Source organism: Fundulus heteroclitus, chromosome 7, assembly GCF_011125445.2.
Source record: "Fundulus heteroclitus isolate FHET01 chromosome 7, MU-UCD_Fhet_4.1, whole genome shotgun sequence".
NCBI lineage: Eukaryota > Metazoa > Chordata > Actinopteri > Cyprinodontiformes > Fundulidae > Fundulus > Fundulus heteroclitus.
The window spans coordinates 32,669,165-32,693,313 of NC_046367.1; the positions used below are offsets into that span (position 1 = coordinate 32,669,165).

The following is a 24,149-nucleotide window of genomic DNA, read 5'->3' on the forward strand; positions in this document are numbered from 1 at the left end:
CTTCACTGGTCTTCCTTACCTCGGCCATGTCTCTGAGCACTTAACTACGGGGCACTCCAGGTAGACAACCCTGGAAGATCACTTTGATTCTTCTCAAATCCCAGACAGTTACTTTCTTTCCCCCCCCCTCTCAGAACTATTTAATTTTGTCTGAGTTTGAGGAATAGAAGTTGCCTAATAATTCTGCTCTTTGTTGTCGGGCCTTTATCTCCCCAGGCCCTTAATACACAAATGCGTCACCTGATGTGCTTAAAAAGCCAATAAGCATTCAAATTAATGCAGCTTGGAGTTGGGGAAACATGCATGCAAAAATGAAATAGTCAAAATAATCACTTGCATAATAATTGTGTAAACGGTGTACATTTGTCTCAAGAGGATGAAGGCCCTGCCTGCGAGGGTTTTAAAAGGTAGAGGCTGTTACTCGCAGGGAAGGTGCCCACGTCCGTGGAGTTGTTCAAAATGACAGGTAGAGTTTAGCGACTTTGAATAATCGGTGAGACTCGTTCAGATTCCTGAAGTAAAGTGATATGCTGTATTTCAAGCTGTGATTTTCATCATGATGGCCTGCGGTTAATGAACGCACAGCTGCGTTTCTCAGAAAATTCGATTCCACCTGCTGAGGTGTAATGCAACCCAAGGTTCCTCGAATAGTGGCCTTCAGTTCGCCTATGTTCTGGTCTCATGTCCCTCTTGACAAAACTGCATGGATTATCTGTGCTGGATTTATGGTAAATGGTATAGTGTATAACACTTTAACTAGTCCAACGACCCCAAAGCGCTTTACACTACAGTCATTCCAAAAAAGTTAAAAAACAAAACAACTAAACTTTTTTTTCTGAAGTTTGAAGACGTTTTGCTTCCTATCCAGAAAGCTTTCTCAATTCAAAATGTCTGGAGTAGTGTGGAGTTGCAAGCTTTATAGTACTGCCCAACAAAGGCCTTAGATAATGGCTTAGATAACATGCAAATTGAACCGAAACAGGTCCACCCCCTTAGTAAGGGGGAGTCGTTAAGGTCATTGTAGGCCTGCAAATTGAACTGAAACTGGTCAACGCCTCTGCAATAATGAGTTGTTAGGGTCGTTATTGGCCTGGCTTACAAGAGCGATGTTTTGGTCACCCGTATGGGGGTGATGATTGAGGTGATAATTGGCCGGAATCAATCCTATAGCTGTATTGTAAGTTTTTGAGAGTTGGAACCTAAGTCCTCCTCTGTTTAAGGTTGTTTTTTCTCTCCTAACGTAGATGGCCTCCTTCACAGCCTTTTTTTTTTTTTTTTTTTACTTTTTTGGAATGACAATGACCTTGGATGACTGAGAATCTTCACCAGCACACTACAGTCAGTCATTCACCCATTCACACCCTGACGGTGGTGAGCTATGTTATTAGCCACAGCTGCCCTGGGGCAGACTGACAGAGGCGAGGCTGCCATACATCAGCGCCACCGCCAGCAGACAATTCGGGTGAAGTGCTCAAGGACACGACAACAGAGACGGAGCGGGAAGAATTCTGGAAATGTAGCTCTATTTTTAAAAGTTGATTATTTTTGTTTTATTTTTGAGTTAATGAGTTGAATGAACCTTTCAGTGATATTCAGATGTATTGAAGAATCACCTGTGTCTCAGACTAATTACAACTTTATGGCAACGAGTAGATATTAGATCTCTGCCAAGAAAACGTCTTCCAAAAAAAAAATTCCCACACTGAACATTAGCCATTCAGACATTTAAGATTTACCGATGTATAAATTTCACAATTCCAAACTTAATTGTCAGCACTGTTGCCTTGAAGAACGAGGGTCTCATGTTTGAATCCCCATCGAGGCTCTTTCTTGCATGTTCTTCCCACGCATGTGGGTTCCCTCCGGGTTCTCCAGCTTCCCCCTACAATCCATAACCATGACTGTTTGGTTAATTCTCTACAACTGTCCTTAGGTATGGGTGTGTGCATGCATGATTGTCCCGTGTGTCGCCTTCTGACGTACTGGCGAGCTGAAACGACCATGAATGAATAAATCCTTCAAACTGTTGCCAAATACAGCAAACTTCGAAGACCTACAGTGTTTCTGAGGTTGAGATTTCCCTTTGTTGAAAAATCTGTTGATGGGAATCAATCACGAGGTTTGTGATGTATAAATAGCCGTTTTTCTTGTTTGCCAAGACGGAATCGGTGTTTGAACTGTAGAAAGTGAGGCTCCGGATCCTTAACTGTGCACTTCACTTTAAAAGTTTTTTAAACGCGTTTGTTTACGGTTTGTTTCAACAGGACTGTGCTTAAACCTTATTTATATGTAAAAAATGTTAATAGCTGTTTTGTAAATGTAATATTGACTCATATATTTTTCCTAAAGGTGTGGTTAAATTGCTTTGAATAAACAAATGGTGAAATGGAAATAATCTGGTGGATTTATATTAAAATTGTAATTTTCTGTGAAGTGAGAAACTGATTCACTCATAAAGTGAGTGATGCGATCATGAAGTATGAGATTTGTATAACCTTAATTATTGAGTAAATAAAACAAAACGGTATTTTAAAAGAATAAGACAAATGCAAGATATACTCCCTTATTCAGGGGTCACTACAGCAACTCTTAATGCCGGGTGGTGCATTAGCATAGCGATTTCAGTAATTGTCCCTCTTAATATTCTTTGACTAAGTATTGCTTGTGTAAATAGATAAAATCACATCACACAGTGTTTTTAGGATACACATTTTACATTGGAGCAAATTACATGCGATCAAAGAGTCTGATAAACATTTTTAATTCAGCATTGCATATTTGAACATATTGCTTGGAAAAAAGTTACCAAAGGAAGATTTATTTTTTTATTTTTGTTTAATTAAGATTACTTAAAAAGATTTTTTGCATCGCATTGTCCTGGTACATATGAGGTAATTTTAAGAGAAAGAGGGAAAAAAAAACAAACAAAAAAAAACACTCTTGTCTTGTTGCCTTTGCCAAATGTCGTGTGCTCTGTAAGCAGCCTGTAGCCTCGGTGACCAGAGGTCCACTTTGTCCCCGAAGTCCTTAGATCTGCTTATTCCTCAAGAATTATCCATCAACCAGGTTGATAGTGACAACTTTAACATTGATGGACAGGTTCAATATTTTATCTGATATCAGAGGAACACAACTTTTTGGTGTTGAGCAGACAGGCTGTCAACAAATCAGAAGCAGTTCTGCCGTGAGCCAACGTTTAAGATCAGAGGGGTTTTCATTATCCCATGCAATAAAGGCATTCCAGATCTGAAACATGCAATAATAACCATTTTCTTTGGCTCTGCTTACTGTTCCAAATAATAATAAAAAAAAGAGTAACAAACATTACTTTTTTGTGTTACAGACACTCTGAAAACCAAGAGAAACTGAGATGACTTAAGACTAACACAAGCAGCATTAGTTGCACTAATGATAGCCCACATACAGTTTGAGCTTTGGTGTTTTTTAACCTTCAAGGAATTAAATACACGGATAAATAAAATCACGAAACTTAACATCTGTACAATACAGTTGTGTTCATAATAGTCCAACATCACCAACCAGATTGATCGCTGGTTTTGGAAGAAATTATGTTTCTCCAAGGCAAAGTAGCAGATGCAGTAGTAGTTGAAGTAGAACAATAATAAAAAATAAAAAAAAAACTACAGATCCAGTAGTGGTGACAAGCATCCTGCTGATTCTGAGTAAATGAGTCAATAATTAAGCAACGTGTGCAAAATAAAAGCAATGTGGAGTTTAAACCGGTGCAAAAAGAATGCAAACAGCTGGATGTTACTGTATTCCACTCCAAAATCAGAATAAAAGAAGCTGTTCCAGATATTGTTCAATAGAACGCTACACTTTGACTAAAAAGTTAGCGAAGGGAAAACAAAAAAGTGCATAAAAATAGAGGCTATTTAGCCAAAATTATCTAAAATGCTTAAAAATGTGGAAGAATTGAGTAGTACCAATATATTTGGATCAAAAGAGAACCAAGATACCAAGTAGATGTTTAGAATTTGCATTTGTGTTCATGAAATAAGTTATTTTAACAGCTTCGAACTTGACCTACTTCTTTAAACAAACTGCTACCATTTTGAACACAACTGTCTGCATGTACCACTGAAAAAAATTAACTATGACACAAAAGTTTACGAAAAGTAATGTGAGAGAAAATACATTAAATCTTAATGTGGCAAGTTTGCAGAATAAATAATCTAAAAACTCAAATTACTGAAAATAAATCTGTACACACCAACTTAAGATCAAAAGCTGTATTGGAAGTTTTACCGACAATGTTGGTGTTTCAGCAAAAATATATATATTAAAAAAAAAAGGGCTAAATATTCTCGTGCAGAAAAATCACTTAATCAGCTTTGTGGAAAAATAGCAAACACATCTTAACGGCATAGAACGTTAGCAATTCACATGCAAAGTGTCAGAGTGCATTCCAAACAGCAGTAGTTCTGTCACTATTGTTAAAAAAACAAAGTAGTAGCTCTTACAATTTTCAGAGGAAGACCTGGATCAAGGAGAAGGTTACTCATAAAGGCGTGTGTGAGGAGAAGAAGAAGATTATGTTGTGTTCGACTTGTCTTCTAAGTCAGAACTCGGATCTAGGAATAATGTCGTACTAGAGTCGAGTGTGTTCCGGCTGCGAGTCGGAAAGAGCGGTAAAGCTGTGGGGTTTGCTGATTGTTGAGATGCTAACGATTATTAGCAACACAAGCTGGCAACGTCCAACCCGAGTGTTTAAAGAAGATTCCGGCAACTCTGACGACGGTTGAGGCACGTAGCGGCCATTTTGTAAATTGACCTCTGAGATACTTCGACGGGCCTTCTACTTGGTTTTTTCGTACATCGAGTTTAGGAATTCCGACTTTTGATTAAAAACTGAACGCACTATTTATTCTCGATAGAGTTTTAAAAAAAAAAAACATTTTGCTGCAAACCTTGAGCCAGTCAACTGATCAAAGAAAAAAAACTGACAGCAGCATCTGAGCTAAGTTTTTAAATTAAGCTTAAACCAAGACTGCAAAAATACAGTCTTGGTTTATACTAGTACCCATTGTATGCAGGAAACATTAGAATCGATTTTAAGTAAGCATAAAAAAATGCATAAATATTTTGATATCTATAGCTTTAAACGCAGAACACGGTGTGAGAAATCTAAGAACCTGCTACACCTAAACCATCTCCTCTGCCAGTAGAAAGACTGTTGCTGGATATGGCTTGTCAAGGCAGCATCTGCATTAAATCAATGAGCCACGTTATGAACTTAAATGGTGTTAAACTGGAATCAGCATAGTCGTAATATTTTACTCCTGAGTTGCCAATGCAGACAGGTAACCCTTGTTCTGTAAGGATGTATGTTGGTAAAATGTGTTTAATGTGTCATTCCAGCTAATTATGAACCCGCTGGAGTACAAAGTGTTGAGTGTGCAAATTTTGAGTTAGCCCACACAACCTAATGCGTTGCATATAATTATAGGACATCTATAATCAAGGGTTGGAACTATCGGTAAAACCTTAAAGTTAGAATAGGGCTACAATGTAAGTATGCTTCAGATGTACAGTGCAAACGTGCCCTTCTTACAGCTAAAATGTCCGTATCTTATTTTGGTGCAAATTCCCCGTCCCCGTTCTGGTGGATTAAAGCACGTGTTGCTGAGTAGAAAAATAGAGAATCCAGAGAAGCGCAGGGAGAGCGGGGGACGCTCAGTGGGCGCTGTTGGAGCTCCAGTCGTATGGTAGGAAGCTGACTTTAGTTTTCCCGGCAGAAAGAACGTCCTGCAGGCTGCTCTTCTTTGGAGAGTCCCCCATATGGTCCAGCACCCACTTCAGCAGCTGTAAGCGAAGGTAGATGTGAAAAAGACAAAATCAAGGCGCAAAACGTGTGTCTCTGTAAAGTATGTGTAGGTACCTTTTCGTCGGTGCCTCCAAAGTCAGCCTTATACCACTTAAATATCTGACTGAGACGCACTTCGTTTTTGCCAGAGTCAACCGTGCAGGCGTCATCGTTCTCCAGGAAGGCCTCGGCGGCGGTGAGGAGCTGGCTGTCTATATCCTGCGTTTAAATATTAAATAGATCAGAAATGTTTCCTTATTTCACCACCAGCATCAGAACGCTTGCAGATCACGATCACTTCGCACTGCGAGGGAAACTAGCAAAAGCCAAGATCTACGTGCCTGGGGTGTGTACGTCTTAATCGGAGGGCAGCCCTTTGCGCCACAGTTCAGAGCAAAGTGAATGAGGGGCTCAGCGTCTGGAAGCGCCACCTTGTGGATGACAACAGGAGTGACATTTGGTTACGCCAATGAATACCTTGTGAGAGCGTGAGTGAGATTTTACTCTGGATTTTCACAGGATGTGTGTGGAGACCTGCAGGCGAGGATCTGTTTTGGAGAAGGGCTTTAGGAGCTGAGCGACTCCCTTTCTGTTCCCCCGAAGGACGCCGTTTTCAATGTCCTGTAGTGTGAAGACCTCGCCTCCAATAAGGTAGCTAACATAGTTGAAAAACTACCGAATCAATAAAAAAAAAAGAACAACGTTTATTTCAGTTAGCATCAAATGTAATGCCATGTGAAAATAGACAAATACACCAAGTATTTATGAATTTGTAAAACAAAGTAAAAAATATTCATGCTTTATGCATTAAATATGAGACTTTGTAACACTGAATCAAATCTGATAAAATTGGAAATAGGCATATATTTATGCATAGTGCCTGTAACTCAAGTTAACATGGTACAGCTTAAAAACCAAAGGATACCATGCTGTGTAAAAATAACTGCACAATCCTTTATATTAACCTTAATTTTTTTTGTTTAAATGTTAATTGGGGATTTTTTTAAGTATATTGTATCCAGAGTAATTCCAGAACGACACAAATTTGGTGCACGACCCTGAATTATGTTGCTCTACAACAATAAAACCCCAAACTGTCATTTTTGTGGCTACTTGGACACCTCTGATCTGCACAGTTGGCAGGTTAAAGCATAACATTTATTGCATTATTCCATGAAAGCTGAAAAAGAGTGCATTTCTACATTTCAGTCTTAAAATTCCCGTCTCCCTCACCCTCAGAGATGCTGACGCTTAAAATTAAAACAGGATACAGTGTTAGAATACAACCAACAAAGGGACAGTGTTAATAAATATAACATCTAAAACATTTATACAGGAGTAGTGGTTTAAGGCACATTTTCTTTAAGTGCATCTGGGTAATCCTACTTTGTATCTCTGCCACATGTTGGTAGGAGCCCCGAGGCGCAGGTAGCCATGGATGACTAAGGCGTTGTAGACGTTGATGAAGAAGGCCAGCTTCTCCTCCCGGCTCAGCGACAGCAGCTCCACCCTCTGCAGCTGAATGGCCAGCTCACAGTAACGTTCAAAAGCTGGGTCCACAGACATCCCTTTGTAATCCACGGACTGTGGAGCAACACAGAGTACAAATGCAAATTCAGAACGATTGAAAAAAAAAAAAAAAATATATACTATAAAAGGGTTTTAAAAAAAAATGACGCATACACAATAGATTGGTGTGCAATAGCATCTGGTGTGTTTATGTTGCTGTAACAGTGCATGACACGGGTCCATGCACGGGATTTAGAAAGCAGCCAAAAGCACAGATGACGACACATTACGAGCATAAAGCCTCGGATCACGGAGAACATTACCTTGCCATCAGCAGAGAGATGCTCCGAGAACAATTTCAGAATCAGCTCTCGTAAAAGCAGCGAAAGCTCAGAAGCTAGGAGGCAAAAGGAAGAAGAGAGATTGTTAATTTGTGATGTTCGTGTTTTTTACTTTGTCCCTTTAGGACAAAGTAAAAAAAACCACTGGCAAGGGTGTTGGTTAAAACATAAAAGAATCTGCACTGCCAATATCGTGCTGTTCAGATTAACAGTAGTTTTAAATAATGTCACGAAACTATCCTAAACAGTTATATAGTGTTGCGTAACAAGAGACATCACTTTATAGAAGCTGGAGCCCATGTTTTAGCAGCAAACTGATTGGTGTCATGCAAGGCTTTGTCTGGCACAGGTTAGATTATTAAAAACCAGCAACACCACGATTAAAATCTTTTCTGTGCAGAACACCATGAGAAACCCATAGCTGTAAAGGTGCGTTCACACCGAACGAGAATGTGGCGGCCCGAGCGACAGATTTACATGATATCCCTACTAGGTGCAGGTGCGGCGCAGGAGTGATGCGACGCAAAGCGAGGCAACAGGCGCGTTTCCTGCAATGCAAATGGTGCGATTTTGCCGAATAAAGTGAAGCCAGAGCGACGCGACACCTGCAATGGATGCGAAGCAACAGATGCTGGAGTTGAAAAATCTGAACTTTTGTGTCTTGTTGCGCCGCGACAACCAATCAGGTAATGGATGTGGCTGTGGCGTGGGGAAAAGGACTGCGGCGGAGACGAAGCTTTTTTCATTCAACAAGGAAGACAGGCTAATAGTGGCGGTCTGCAGTCGGCCTGAGTTGTCGAGGCAGATGACCGTTCATACTGAGCCCGGTTCTGCTGGAGGTTTTCCTTCCCGTTAATGGGGAGTTTTTTTTCCCACTGTCGCTTTATGCTTACTCAGTATGAGGGATTGTTGCAAAGCCATGGACAATGCAGACGACTCTTCCTGTAGCTCTACGCTTCTCCAGAAGTGAATGTCAGGACTTTGATGCAATCAACTGGTTCCCTTATATAGGACATTTTTTGACCAATTTGTATAATCTGATTGATTTAGATTTTGTAAAGTGCCTTGAAATGAAATGGTTAATGAATTGGCGGTATATAAATACAATTTTATTGAAAATGGAATTGAATTGTGTGACTCAACCAATTATTACTACCGAGACGAGTCCAGAAAGGAGCAAACCTGGAGAAAAGTGAGTGAGGGGACTGGAATGGCAGTTAAGTGAAGATGTCATTAGATGGCGCCATGGTTTCTAGCTTGTCGCCCGCTGTGCAATCGCATGCAAAAGTGGCAATACTGTCGCCAAAATCGCGTTTGACGTGAACACACCATAAGCTTGCGACATACACATAAATAACTACAAAGCAGCACCCAAATCCCACATTTCATTGCACAGTCACAAAAAAAAAATCTATATTTAAATAAAGATTAAATTAAGATTAATCCCAAAGTGGTATTTTTTTCACTTGCCAACATGTAGCAAAGCAGTTGTTACTGGGCTGGCATTTGTGATTAAATCTTTATGTGTTTTTTAATTTGCCATCTAGTTCTGTAAAAAAAAAAAAAAAAAAAAAAAAAGTCGCATAAAAGTCTTACACAGCTCCGCAAATCTTCGCATGGCTTCACGAAAACCGTTTCACCGCTGAATAAAGTCACAGGGTGATCGTTTGTCTGGCAGACCCTTACTCAAACATCAAATGCATAGCACACAAAGCCAAGTAAACCCAAAAAGAAAGGAATCATTCACCAAAGCCAGCAGCAAAAAACGAGTATTGTTAGGGAAATCTTAGGGTCAGTACGGCGCACCGACACGGAAAGCAAAGCGTTGTATGCTCGGATATCCTGGCCCTCTCCTGACCTACCCTGTATCGGACTACAGGCGGCGGTCTGTCCTCCATTCAGAGGTGAATGGAAGTCATCCTCCAGCAGCCTGTACAGCGTGTCCATGGTTTCCTTTCCTTCTCCAAAGCACCCATCCTTCTGCCCGCTGCCTCGCACACTGACCATGTACTTCCTCTGCAGCAGCGCCTGGCCTGTACTGCAGGCCACAGCCCTGTCTAGCACAGACACGTCCACAGTGAAGAGCCGGCAGAGCTCGAGCCGACCACGTGTTTCGACTCGACGCTGATAGTGTTCATGTCGGAAAGCTCTACCGCCCTACTTACCCATGCCCTTCTCCTTCTGCAGCCAGTCAACCAGCTGCATGCCTGTGAAGCTCTTTTTGTGCACGGTCAGTCCCTTCCTCTGACGGCCAATCACACCAGCCCGCTTGAGGTCCTCTACCAAGTCTGCGCACTCATCTCTCTCACACTTGAGCTCTGTGAATGGCGACATCCCAGAGCCACTTACAAACGCACAGAGTCGCAGATGTCTGAAGCTAGATGTTGTAAAGACGGCAGGCTTCCTGTGAACGAGCTCAGCTTAGTTGGTAAGAAAGATAAACCATCGCAACTGGGTCGATTCGTCGCGCGTTTGGTTTTAAATTCTAAGGAGATGACAAGAAAAGATGTTAAAAAAGCTATTTCAAAGAAGGTATTAGAACATTTACAAATGTTACTGTGAAAGCAACTGTGGTGACGGTGAATGAAAAGACAATTTACAGTGTCGGACCCCTAATTCCAGCAGCCAGGGGCTGCATTTGTAGAGTCACATTTCCTGCATCGCCCTCCCTGTGCTGCCGCTTGCAACCAGAGCTCAGTTTAAGATAAGATAAGATAAGATAGGCTTTATTGATCTCACATTGGAGATATTCTCTTGTCACATCGGCTCAGTAATCAATAATCAGAAGAAGGAGTTTGCCCTCCGAAAAAAGCCCTCACACGTACGCTCCTGCTGTTACGTAAAGATACCACCATGTCCACATCGGCCAGCACCGTTTCATAACCACTGGCTGATTTAGACTCATCCTCAAACAGAGGTGACTCGGCAAAATCTGTCCCCTGAAACAGTTAGCTGCGTGTTTTAAACCCAACATATGTTGGTCCCAAACCAGGTCTTTACACTTCTGGGGAGGGAGGACAAAAAATTTAATTGTGAAACATCATTTTAGATGTGCATTAAGAAAGAAAAAATGCTTGCAGAAGAATGTCGTTTTGGTTTTGTGATAATCCAAAAAGAAAACACAAAAAAAAAAAAAAAAAAATTTGCTTACCTCCATCCGTCTCCCCACCTGGAACCTCAAATGGATTCGCTTCTGGTAACGGCAGAGCGTCTCCTGAGAGAGGCTCTTCTTTCACCAGGCTCACCAGTCTTTGTAGCTCTCCAGGAGCCTGAGATTATAAAAAAAAAAAAAAAAAAAAAAAAAAAAAAACGCATGAAATGACATAAATTTGACTTTTTTTGTTGCATAGATTTCGCTTTTAGAACCGCTAGATATTTGTTCTACTTACCAGTTTCTGGAGCTCTTCGTTGCCCCCCACATGGATGCTGTTGAAGAAGATTTGAGGTACGGTGCTGCGTCCGGTCAGCTCCTTCAGTTTTCCCGTTAGCTCTGAGTGAACGCCGACATCCACATCGCATACGGGTACCCCCAAGGCCCTGAGGGTAGCTTTGGCCTGCACACAATGCGGGCAGCCCTGGATGGAGTACACCGTTACCCGGCCAAGGGAAGCGCTCTCAAACTCCCCCATCTGCAGCAGAAACGGGAAGATTTGCAATTGGAGAGATCGGTGCAAAAAGCAGTTCATGCTGGTTGTCTGTTGTACAGTTCTGGGACACAGAGTAAAAGATTCAGGGCCTCCTTATAGGACATAACATCTACAATGTACACATCTGGCCCTAAATAAAGCTCTAATTCAGGAAGGTGGTTTCTTAATTCCATATAAACTCCATGTAACTTTGTTACTTTTTACGTATCTAAGAATTGTTTTAAACTTTTTGTTGCATCACAACAACAAACTGCACTATATTTTATTGGGATTTCTTGTGATAGACCAGAACAAAGCAGCATATAATTGTGATGTGGAGGGAAATTGATGCATGTTTTTTTTTTTTTTTTTGCAAATCAATATTTGAAAAGTTTGTTGAGCATATGTTATTAGCTCTACAATCAATACTTTCTTTTGCTGCAATTACAGCTGCAAGGCTTTTGGCGATATGCTCCTAGCAGCCTCACATTTTTTTTTGCCATATTTCCTTGTGAAATTGCTCAACTCTGACCAGCTTCCCCCCTGTCCTAGCTAAAGAAAAGTAACCAGCATGATAGGGCCACCACCGTGTTTCATTGCGGGGAGGGTGGGCTTGGATAATTTGCCCAACAGTCATAGCATTGTGCGTGCAGGACAAAAAGGTCACAACTGCACAACTTTATCCCCGGTGTTCCTTGGTCTCCACGATACTGTTAGTTCACTACTGTGAATGTAGCCTTGAGACCTTCAGAGAACATTATTTATACAGAAATTAAATGGAGTCTACTTACAGATTAGCTTCATAAGGCAATTTATTTCTATTGATTTTATTTAAGGTTTAGAGGATGTATGAGCAAAGGTTATTTTTGGCAAAAAAATTAAAAAAAGCATATATCACTTCAGAATTATGTTGCTCTACTACAATAAAACCCCAAACTGAGGTTTTAATGAGACAAAGCCTAAATATTTTTTGCAAAAGCTTGTTTTGTTGAGGAACTGCTTCTTACACGGGAAGTCATTGGCACAGTTTATTCACTGTTTATTCCTCAACACTTCCTTGTGTCAGGACAGTGTTACAAATTCATAAAAAACAACAAAACAAGTGATTTCACAAAGATTGCAGATTATTAGGCAATTTACTAGTTCCTTATTGATTTTGGCAAAGACCATGTTTGTTAAAGAAATCTGATGTTTGATTTAGAAAAACAGGCTAAATATTCGACTTTGTATCCAATGTCCAAATAAACCAGGATACCAATAACGAACAACACCCACATTAATATATATATATATATATATATATATATATATATATATATATATATATATATATATATATAAAAATTATTATCTAAATTGTTGTGTTACAACGCTGAAAAAAAAACAGCCGTCAATGGAGGAAGCATACATAAAATAAACGGTTTACATAAAAAATATTACTAATATTAAAACCGTGAAAAGATGGGCGTAACGTTATATAAAAATCGTTTTTTAATTAAGTCACTGTGACAGTGGTTTACAGTGTGTGGGCGTTAGTATGTAACCTACAAAACCTGCATTGCAAAATTAAAATGTTAATCTCAAATCCTAGCCTGTATAATTGTTCTTTGCTTATAACTTGCTGAGTTACATTTTTGAATGACAACCATGATGACTTACTAGCAAACAAGAAAAGTGCGTTACCTTGTCTGGTTTCCCGGCTATGATCGACACCGGAGTATGATATAAAATTGCATGAATACTCCTTATTTATCAACGTCAGCTAAACCATTCTAAGTAGAAAGTATTCGCAACGCAAACTGGGACGCTTTCTCCCTGCCCGGACGGCGCATCGCCCTTTGCACAGGCTATTTGCTTGCTAGTTCTCGAGCGGACGCCGCATTGGCTACGTTGCCCCGTGGAAACAGTACGTCAGCGCATGCGCCATATTGTGAGTGGCATGTTCTCCTCGAAGCCAACTTAACTGATGATTGGAAACTGGGTTTGCTGAGAAAAATAACCAGGGATATTTACGTTCAACTCTTAATGAAAAAAGAGACAATGTACAGCCAATTCTACACAACATGTGATTCAAGTGCATTTAGACGTAGCATGATTTACCTATGGAAAAAAAAGAAACACCACTTATGAACTGTACATATCTACTTAGGCCAAATTAAAAACCCTTAAAAAGTCTTTGATGATAGGCCATTTATTTTTAAGATTAATTTTTCATGACAATAATAAAATCAATAATAATAATAATAATAATAATAATAATAATTATTATTATTATTATTATTATTATTATTATTATTATTATTATTATTATTATTATTATCCATCCATCCATTTTCCAAACCGCTTAATCCCTCATGGGGTCGCGGGGGTTGCTGGTGCCTATCTATCTATCTATTATTATTATTATTATTATTATTATTATTATTATTATTATTATTATTATTATTATTATAAGCAGATTTCATCCAAAACACTTAGGTGCACAGAAAAAAAGTAAACATTTAATTCACAATGTTACAACAATGCATAAAGGTGAACTGATTAATTGTAGGCTATGTGTAGACCATAAATCTACACCACTGTACTTAGCAGTACCCTCCGCAACGCAAACATTAGGCTTGCGCTGGTCCATCTTAAATTGCAGCATCATTCGATCTTTATACTCAAATGTGTTTCCTCCCAGATCGTTCTACAGGTCTCTGTTGCAAATCCACAAATAAGTATTGTGTACACTAGTCATGTAGGCTTTAAAAAAGCCAATGTTTTTCCCCCTGGAGCAGTGCTCTTAAGTTCCAGCAATATAGCTCTAAATATGTTGACACATAACACACTTTAAGAACAATAACAAATTAGTACAAGTATTATTAACAATATATATTTTTTTTAGTTGTTGTAAAACAACTGAAGAATAAGTAATAAGTTTGCCCTGCGTTATGCATATGGGTGACAAAGGACTTTGAAAGTAAAGTCGCCAAGATCCTATTTAAAGGATTATGGCTATATTTCCCATGTAAGTTTGCTATCTGAAAACTGTAGAAGGTACTATACGAGAATGCAAAATCTTTTTGCATCTGTTTTAACGAAATTTGACACTCACAATATGGCGGTGACGTACGCACCGGACCCGCTGGATTCGTCCTTTCCCTTTTCCCCTGCCTTCTGGTGATGCCTTCAGAAGCTCGTTGTAAAACTGGTATTTCTGTACATTCCCTTTTAAGTTTTACCGTCTGCCTTCTAAATATAATGTTAATCGCAGCCAAACAGATTTGTTCGGGTTAATGGGGTTGCAAATGTTCTTTTGTAACAACAAGCCAATAAAAAAAAAAAAAAAAAATTCGATGAATGATTCAAATAAAATGTGTAACTGTATGCGTTTTATCATATTTACTATGTGTTGATTCTGAATAAAAAACGTGACAATAATATAGATAATCGGATAATAAAATAAGATGGGAGATGCTAAAACCTCCCCAGGTAGGGAAGCAAATTAACCTGCGTGATGCATTCTCTTGAGCTCAGATTATCAAAGTCTTTGCAAAAACAACACATAACACCCGCGCTCACATAGCATGTAAAAATGGGAAACATTTCTTCTTTCGTTTTAGGATTAAGGACACTCTGGTACAGATCTGTCCCCCCAGAAAAAAAAAAAAAAAAAAAAACATTTGTTCAGGGGGGGACAGTTACGCTCGTATACGTGTTTCTAGACGGATGCATTTCCATGCGGGACACAGATGGGCGAAAAGCCCTTAATATTTGTTTTGAGAATATGTCAGGACTTTCAGAAACGGAGCGTGTTGGCTTTAAAAAGATATTGGGCTCAATGACAGAAGGCGATATAAGGTCTCTCTGTGACACGGTTACAAACAAGATGATTGTTGTGGAGAACGTCGCAGGTAAGACTTCGTACTTAACAGGAAGTCTCTTATACGATGCTAACATGTCTTCAAAGTCTCCATAATAATAATAACAAAAAATCATAAGGTGGTGTAATTAATACCTACTTTCACTTAAACCGCTAGAATATATTTTTTTAGCATGACGATACACCAGAGAAGAAGAAAACAATCATTACTGCTGTCATGTAATTCATTGAATCAATAGCTTTGCGTAATTCTTTCATACAGAGGCAATTGAAACGATTCTGAGCTTCTCCAAAAACGCCGAGGAGCTCCTTAGAAGGCGGAAGGTTCACCGTGACCTCATATTTAAATACCTGGCCAAAGAAGGGGTGACAATGCCCCCAGCCAGCGAGAAACACCAGCTGGTGAAGAGGACCCTGGAGCTCTGGTCATCGGTGACGGTAAGGGGCTGGGGAACCATGTGACAGTTACTGGTTACCATGGTTAACAAAGATGGCGAAAACACAGAGCCGGTGATGTGCTTTAACTAGTTAGCCCGATCTGCTTTTAAACATTGTGCTCATTTTGCTCTTAAAATCGCTTTGTAAAACCCAATGATAAATAAAATAGATGTTTGCCTGCTATACAAGCAGTTTCAAGGCAAATGTGTTGTAATCATATGTCCAGAATTTTAGGGAAATTACTGAAAAACATCAAAAGAATTTGGAGTCACGTAAAGTATGCTGTTTCAAGATGGAACATCTGTCATACTATTATAAGGTTTAAAGCTGTTCGAATTAAACGCCAGAGAAAGTCCCTGAGTGACCGCATCAATTCATAGGATTCCTGTTCCCTACCTGTTGCTACATGCTACTGATCAGCTAGCTGAAAAAAAAAAAAAGCCTCTGACATTTCTACCTGGCTTACAGAACAGACATAATTATCCAATTGGAAAGTTTTATTGTTGTGAAACAATATGGACTACCGAGGCTCGAAAGCTAAATGGAAAATGCTGCATGAGTCCCACTGGAGTACTGCAGTTCCTAAACCACAATTTGGCAAGCTGTGAGGTACAGGCACATTATGTTGGGTGACCAACTGCAGTTTCTACAGCCGCAAATAGCCTGACTAATTAATTAGGTAATATCAGCTGGTTATATCTGTGTTACTCCATAAAGAGCAAAGCAACACAAAGGCTTAATATCCTGTACAATCAGCACATTGGGCATTTTTTTTTTAAGATCTGCAAAAATGGCAAAGAATAAATGTTATCACAATCATTATGGTTGCAACAATAAACACGTATCAAATAGATAGATAGATAGATAGATAGATAGATAGATAGATAGATAGATAGATAGATAGATAGATAGATAGATAGATAGATCTTGATCTTGCAGCGAGAAGGCTCTAGATTCAAATTCCAGCCTGAGATCTTTTTGCATAGTTTGCATGTTCTCCCTGTGCATGCTTGGGTTCTCTCTGGCTACTTCACCTTTCTCCCATGCCCCAAACACATCGTTGTTAGGTTAAATGTTCTCTCCAAATTGCCCTTAGGTGTGAGTGTGTGCATGATTTTATTGTCCTGTGTGTCTGTGCTGCCCAATGATGATGATGATGATGATGATGATGATGATGATGATGATGATGATATGATCAACCTGCCCAGGGTGCACCCTGCCTCTCCTGGTCTGGATGACCAAAAAATCTGTTCTATTAGTGTTCAAGAATTTGTCCCTCTTTAATCACTGACTTTAGTTAAACTTCTGCCTTCTGTCTATTGGTAAATATTACACATTTTTTAGCCTTCAGGTGTGGTTCATGGTTGGAAAATACTAAAATTATATTTCGGTTTGACCCACTCTCTTCATAGTGGGCCTTAATATTAATGTTGTTACTCTTCAGTTTTTCGGGACTTCCTCAGAGCAAACCTCATTTCTCGTTGCCCCACGGCCAATCATTGAAAAGGTGCGTTCACTCAAAACTCCTCTGGAGCCAGCACAGTTTGACCCTGCTCTGAAGCAAAGCCACAAAAACCTGGGCTGGCCCTGAAAAAAACTCAAAAGCTCCAGAAACACTCAAAAGCGAGCGGAGCCGTGCGGTGCGCGGCCATTACAGGCCAGTGGAACTGGGGCTTTGGTTCCTTCTCTGATTTATGCTCTCCCTGCCCAGCCTGGCATTTTAGTTGGACAGCCATGTCTTGGTAGGTTTCCATTCGTGCCACAATGTTAATGAGTTGAAATGGGCTTCATTAGAGATCCACAGCTAGGATATTTTTTTTTTATTTCTGTAACCTAACCCTGCTGTAAAGGGGCCATAACAACAGATTTCATTTTTCAGTGGTTTTGGGGGTATAATATGATCTGTTGTGCACTGATGAGGCCATGTGAATGTCAAGAGTGGGTACCAACGAACCTGCTCATGGGCGGTCGCTTTGTTTCTTTGCTCAAAAATGGTCAGATCAGAATACGGTTTATCTTTCTACCTAATTCATATTCTCCAATTAGAGCACACCATCAAGCAAACAGCCCCCCCACCCCAGCTGATACATCAATCGCACTAGTTTGTCTGAATGCTCCCTTTGAGCAGAGTGTGTGTGTGTGTGTGTGTGTGTGTGTGTGTGTGTGTGTGTGTGTGTGTGTGTGTGTGTGTGTGTGTGGAGATTTTACATTTGGAGAATGTACAGTAAAGAATACAAATTAACACCACATCTTTATATTTTTAATTCTAAAAAAAATTTTTTCTTCCATTGTACAATATGCGCTACTTTGTGTTGGTCTAGTCCAGGGGTCTGCAACCTGTGGCTCTGGAGCTGCAAGTGGCTCTTTGGACCTTCCATAGTGACTCTTAATAACTTTGGCTACAAATTATATTTTTATTATGGTATTTAAATGTAATAATGATAATAAATGCAGTTTTTTAAATTTCAAATCAATACTTTTTCATTATGTTGGAAACTGATTTGTTTTACATCATTATCCACAAATATCAACATCCCGTCCGTCTTTTTTTTTAAAAACCTCAAAATACACATAAAAGGGCGTTTCTTTAATGATGACAACATATTTCCTACAGTAGATCTTTATCAAAAATTATAACTTGTCTTTTTTAAAAAGGCCAGGCAACATTTGCGGCTCCGAATTACTTTAATTCAAGTGGACTGTAGGAAAAATGGCTCTTCAGACTGTAAAGGTTGCAGACCCCTGGTCTAGTCAATAAAATACAATTTACAGTAGAGTCTGTGGTTGTACCGTGACAAGATAAAAAAGTTTAAGGGGTATGAATACTTGTGCAATCGCCTTAAGCTGACAAGAGTCGTGAAAAAAAAAAGCGCTTTAAGTGTTTATTCTTATATTTTATCTGTTGATTTGTTGATACATACTGTACCAGTTGTGACCTGTGAAATCATACAAGTATAAACAAGTAGTTTTACTGTATAATAATTGTAACTATAATATGATTAGAAACTCTGTTTTATTTTGAAAAAATCCTTATAGTCACAGAAAGTTATTAATGCTATTTTGATATTTAATGTTTATACTGTTTATACTCTCAGACAGCTGACAGATGCGTTGTTGCGTAAAGTTCGGTGTGTGTGTGTGTAACAAAACTCTGTTACTCATTAAAGGTGGACGAAGCCAAGCAGCAACAGCCCACAGCATCTGATTCCAATGACATAAGAACCACGGCTGGCTTCGATCCGCTGGTCCTGGGACAGCAGTTCTGCCAGTGGTTCTTTCAGATACTGAACAGTCAGAACCCCTCACTGGGCCAACAGCCTCAAGAATGGGGGCCGCAGCATTTCTGGCCAGATGTGAGATTACGCCTTCTCTCCAGGTAGGATAATCAAACCAATGGGGGGAAAAAATTATGTTTTAAAAGGAAGTTGGTGTGTTTTAAAAGGAAAATGTGTGTTTCTCAGAGCTACGACGGAGCAGATGGAGGAGTTCCTGGGGGCTGAACTGGTCAGCCTCCGTCTCTTGGCCTTGACCAGCGGAGAGCGCCTCCTCTTCAGTCCCAACCTGGATCCTCATGGCCTCAGGGCCCTGGCCTCGCCCCATGGCCTAGTGCTGGTGGGTGTGGCCGGGACCATCCACAGAGAACAGACCTGTCTTGGCATCTTCGAGCAAATCTTCGGCCTCATTCGCTCCCCCCTGAATGAAAACAGTTGGAAGATAAAGTTTGTCAACCTGAAGATCAAGGGGCAGGATGCCATCGGAGGGACAGAGGTAGCAGCGCCTGCTTTGAGCTACAACTCCAGTGAACTGCAGCTTCTTTGCAGCTGATGACAGCCAAGATACAGCTGGTTATCTTTTACACTATTTTATTTACGCCTAAACACTTCACAAAGACAGTTCAGATCAGAAGCTGCATTGGGACAGTGTTTCAGTTTAGGCAAACCTTTGCCCTGTTCATGAAAATTGATGCATGGCTATTTTGTTTTATACCTTTTGAATATCTTTATATTTTTATTTTACAAATGCAGCTGTTTGGTTGCTCCTCTCTTAGAAAGTTTTACTAAATAAAATGTTGCGTTGCTGCAAAGTATGTTGTTCTTTGACAGCTTGTGCCTTATCTAATATATTCGGTGGATGCAGTCCTGAATGCATTTGTAAATATGTGTTATATAGAGTTGACTTGTGTCTGTTTATACAGTAATTACAAGTAGATCTTGGAAATCGGGTTGGTATTTTGTCTCTAAGGCCATAAAATGCTGGATAAAACTGGTTTTAATGTAATCAAAGTTCCCGCTGCTTTCTTTTGAAGAGCAAAGGGGATCCCATTAATACCGATCCTGTGTTATTATACCTATAAACACACTAATAAAGTAAGTGCACCCATTCAAATGTATGTAGTAGGTATGTCACACATGCAGACAAGCATAAACGGAAACTATTCAAGTGTTGCTCTGTAAAGCATCATCTAATGAATTACATTATTTAAATAACTCTTTTTTTTTTCAAGAATTTTAGTTTTTTTATTTTAATTCATTCATTCATTCATTTTTAATTCATTTCATTAATTTTAGAGCAACTATTTTCAGTATACAGAAAAATAATACTGGATAAAAATCCTATCAACTACTGCAAAAGGCCTGGGATCAGGGTTAGAGGTTCACCCTCAAGCATAAAAAGAACCCAAAGAATACGGCCAGAACTATATCTGAATGTTTTAAATCATATTCATGTGTTGGACTGGCCTAGATCTAAATACAGCTGATCATTTTCTTTCTTTTTTTTCTTTTATTTTTTGCAATATTGGAAAATTGCTTTTAACCGATGCTCTCCTCAGTCTGATTGTGCTTGAGACATTTTGTAATAAAGAATGGGCATACATTTCCATCTCCAGATGTGCAAAGCTGATAGAAACATGCCCGCCAAAAGGCTTCCAGCCATAATTCCTGCCAACGGTTGATTGTAAAAGCTATTTAATCAGCAGGCTAAATACAAATGCACAACACACTTTTTTGAAAATCATGTATAATATTCATCTAACTCACCTTTTTTTTTGCATTAGTTGGCCTTGTTCTGTCACAAAAACATGGAGATAAAATATACAGTATAAAAAAGATTGTTTTAATGAAAAAAATGTGTAGAAGTTCAACGTTTTTGAATATATTTGCAAGACACTGTATAAATAAAGAGAACTTTGACAACCAAAAACATCTTATTTTGTTTACATTTGTCATTGAAATGGCCACAATGGGTAGGATTTACATGTGACTGGAGTCTACAGGTTAAATAATATCAAGTTTGTGAAAGAATAATGACTATTTAAGAACTTTAACTTATCTGTCAGAATACTTCCTATCGCACAATGTATTTTTCCGAGATATAATCTTGGTACCGTCTTTCCTCAACCCCATAGTCTTAGTCAAGGAGATGTGTGAGACGTGTTTTTCTTCTAAATGTCTTGTTTTTGGACCTCCTTTAAACAGCTTTTCTCCTTAAACAGGTTATCTCTATAGATGCTTCAAGTTAGATGTTTTGCTAATTCTTCATGAGTAAAGCACAGGTCTGGTCTCATGGACCCAAGCAGTTACAGAAGTAGGCAATTTTCTTTCGTGGTTTATGGTTTTCAGAAGGAATATGAGCAACAGTCTTGAGACCAAAGGTAATTTATTTAGAATGTAATTTTTTTCCTTTGTGAATTAATGTAGTTGCCAGTACAGGAGCAGTCTGCCCCGCTGTGTTGGAAAACTTTCTTCTGCTAGGCAGACCATCTAATGTAAAAGCAAGACAACTTTATTGACCAAAGCATTAAATCACTGTGCTTGGGAAGAGAAGCTGCTTTCTCCCAGATAATGCCGTGCAACATCCATATAAAAGAAAGAAGCCCAGTTACAGACAGGTAGAGATTGGACAAATTCTGGAAATAACATATATGTTCACACCTAAGGGAAATATCAGGAATATGAGGATTAAAGCCTTTTACACCTGGTATCATAATTATCTGTTGGTGCAGAGGCTGCTAATAACTGAGATCCCAATATGATAATTTGTTATTTTGGGTTGATTCAGTTGTGAACATACATGGTGCAATAGACATTGCACATGAACCTGATATCAATGGATTAAAGATGGTGGAGGAGGCAGGGCATGTTTCAGCCTCAGCATCATCGTTATACTTTTAGGAGTAATCACCAGATTTGAGGTGAAACAATTTGTTTTGGAAATAAAAAGGTTATCCCCATAACACCTCTTTTACTGTTATTTTGTTGCATCACACAACATTTGCAGTACCTTGTAAAACTGCACAACCCTTTCTTTTTCACATTTTTCTACATTACAACCAGAAACTTCAATGAGTTTTATAAGGATTTTACGACAACCCATTGTAGCGTATGATTGATAAAGTTAAGGGATAGTGTTACAGTATTTTTTTTTTTTTTTCAAATAAAACATTCAAAACATGGCCTACATTTGCTTCAGTCATATGATTAGAACTTTTGGGGGTGAGCTTTGCACATCTAGAAATTAAGTTTTCCCCAAATAGTATTTTAAAGACAGTCAAATTAGATGAAAAGCATTTTTTAAACATTGGATACCCAAGGGGATTGATGTTGCGTTCCAAAGCGTTCCAGTTAATATAGTCGGAGAAGTCGGGATTCCAAAATGAAAACAATAAAACTAAAGGTTAGGATTCCAATATAGCGATGGCCAGGAAAGCTGTTGTTTTGTTCATTATTACTAACTTTTAAAGATGTACTTTCCACATGCAAGTACCAGTTTTTATTTGTTCAGTTCCGCTTGTCATGAATCGGGGACAGATGGGCCCAGTTATTCAGCCAGACAAACAGGAGGTATGATTAAATAAGGTTTATTGGAGGCGATCTTGACAATGCAGGGACAGGCATGCTCGGTGGTCAGGAACTAATCCGGTCGGTACACAGTGGCCAGAGATCAGCCAGGTAGTCAGGTCAGGCAGAGTCGGAACACAGATCAGGTAAATCAGAAAACAGACGGGAACAGGCAGGCTCAGAAGTCGAGAGGCAGATAGGTTGGGATCAGGTAATCAGAACAAACGCTGGAATAAGTCTCACAAAAGCTCGAAATAATCTGGCACTGATGTCTGGTTTGAAAGCTGGTAATATACTAGTGGGAGCAGGTGGAACAGATCTAAGGTGATGAGGAATAGGCGGAGCTAAGCAGGTGTGTGACAAGAGTAATCAAACCAGGCATCAGTGCCGAGATCATGACACCGCTAGATGTAACATTGATTTTAGATGCACTCGTACAACTGTGTCTTGTAAAATTAACATGTTGGACTCGAGAATTGGTCTTAAAAAAGTTTTCCGACTTTCTGACGGGAAAGTCCGACTATGGCGGCCGTCACATGTGACTTTTTTTACAGTAGGTCTGGACTTTGCCTGGGACATTTTATGCCAGTAATATGTTTTGATCTTATACCACCCGTTGAAGTGCTGGTTTTATATTGAGTGTTGTTGTCCTACTGGAACATAAACCTCTGCCTTTGTCTCACATCTCTTGGTGCCTATGATTTGTTTTCTTCCAGGATTGCTCTGTGTTTAGCTCCTTCCCTCTCCCCATCAATGCCGACCAGCATCTCTTTTCCTGCAGAAGAAAAGCATCGCCACAGAATGATGCTGCCACATCCATGTTTGACGGATGTCTTCACAGACGGAGAGGCTGTATTTACAGGTCCAGAGATTGAATTACACAGGTGCAGTCTATTTATTATTTAGGTGAATTCCGAAGGCAGTTGACTAAACTGTATTTTTTTTATTGATCTTTTTGCAAGACAATACAAATGCACCAAAAATGTGACAAAGGAAAACACTCATCTTTGTTCCACAAGCTTCATCATCACTTCTTATTGATGTAGCAGGGCTGAACTTTTATTGATTCTCTTGAGTCATCCCAGGGAGGGCATGCAGGGTCTAGTGGAGAATACAGTGTGCCAGTTTAACTCTGTGGCTTTTGTGGGGACTGTTACATGTGGGAAATTATTCTTGGCAGCCTAATTCAAAGGACCCTGGAATAGTTAATTTCTGTGACTGTGTGGGTTGGAGCCACACGCCTCCTTGTGCTTTACAGCACCATAGTTGTGGTGAGAGGAAACCGCTGCCGCCATTGATCTCAGCCTGTTCACCTCTTCGGAAGAATAACATGCTGCTTGCATTCTGTCTTCATGGCACTTGGCTTCTCAGAGTTTTAATAAGCGGTTTGGAGCACGGGCACAGCGCTGACGCACGGGTACGAAAATACCCCGGCAGTGGCGTCTGGTCATGGTTTTGTCTTCAGAGGACTTTTTTTCCCCCTTTTCCCCCCCTTCTCTGTAATAGGGAAGTGTGTTTCTCATAAAGAAACATGCTAAAAACTTACACTCATGTCTCTGTGAAATACCTTGTGGGTGTTGAACCGTGGATAGGGGCTGGGTTTAATTTTAAAATCCATATTTTTCTACTTTTTACTTTGTTGTAGACTGATCAGATGTTGGTTGGGCCCCCCCCCAAAAAAAATCTGCATTAGTGATCAGGGTG

At 39.6% G+C, this 24,149-nt stretch overlaps 2 protein-coding genes across 3 annotated transcripts; one reads left to right on the forward strand and one right to left on the reverse strand.

The window, feature by feature from the left end:
• Nucleotides 1-2,742: 2,742 nt before the first annotated feature.
• On the reverse strand, nt 2,743-15,606 carry zgc:152951 (Thioredoxin_like and DUF547 domain-containing protein). 2 transcript variants are annotated; one of them, XM_036139512.1, is made up of 11 exons: nt 15,520-15,606; nt 11,067-11,306; nt 10,829-10,946; nt 9,843-9,995; nt 9,540-9,734; nt 7,660-7,733; nt 7,214-7,411; nt 6,362-6,499; nt 6,169-6,258; nt 5,903-6,046; nt 2,743-5,826 (listed from the first exon to the last, which is right to left on the reverse strand). In XM_036139512.1, exons 2-11 carry the CDS (start codon nt 11,304-11,306, stop codon nt 5,698-5,700), a joined length of 1,479 nt encoding a protein of 492 aa, XP_035995405.1. In that variant the 5' UTR covers nt 15,520-15,606; the 3' UTR covers nt 2,743-5,697. The 2 variants fall into 2 exon arrangements, with proteins under 2 accessions (XP_035995405.1, XP_012732286.2); XM_012876832.3 differs by lacking the exon at nt 15,520-15,606 and adding an exon at nt 12,987-13,186.
• Nucleotides 14,984-20,106, forward strand: c7h3orf38 (chromosome 7 C3orf38 homolog). Its single transcript, XM_021323727.2, has 4 exons — nt 14,984-15,199; nt 15,431-15,606; nt 18,774-18,982; nt 19,068-20,106. The coding sequence occupies exons 1-4, from the start codon at nt 15,025-15,027 to the stop codon at nt 19,429-19,431; spliced, it is 924 nt and encodes a 307-aa protein (XP_021179402.2). The 5' UTR covers nt 14,984-15,024; the 3' UTR covers nt 19,432-20,106.
• Nucleotides 20,107-24,149: the final 4,043 nt, after the last annotated feature.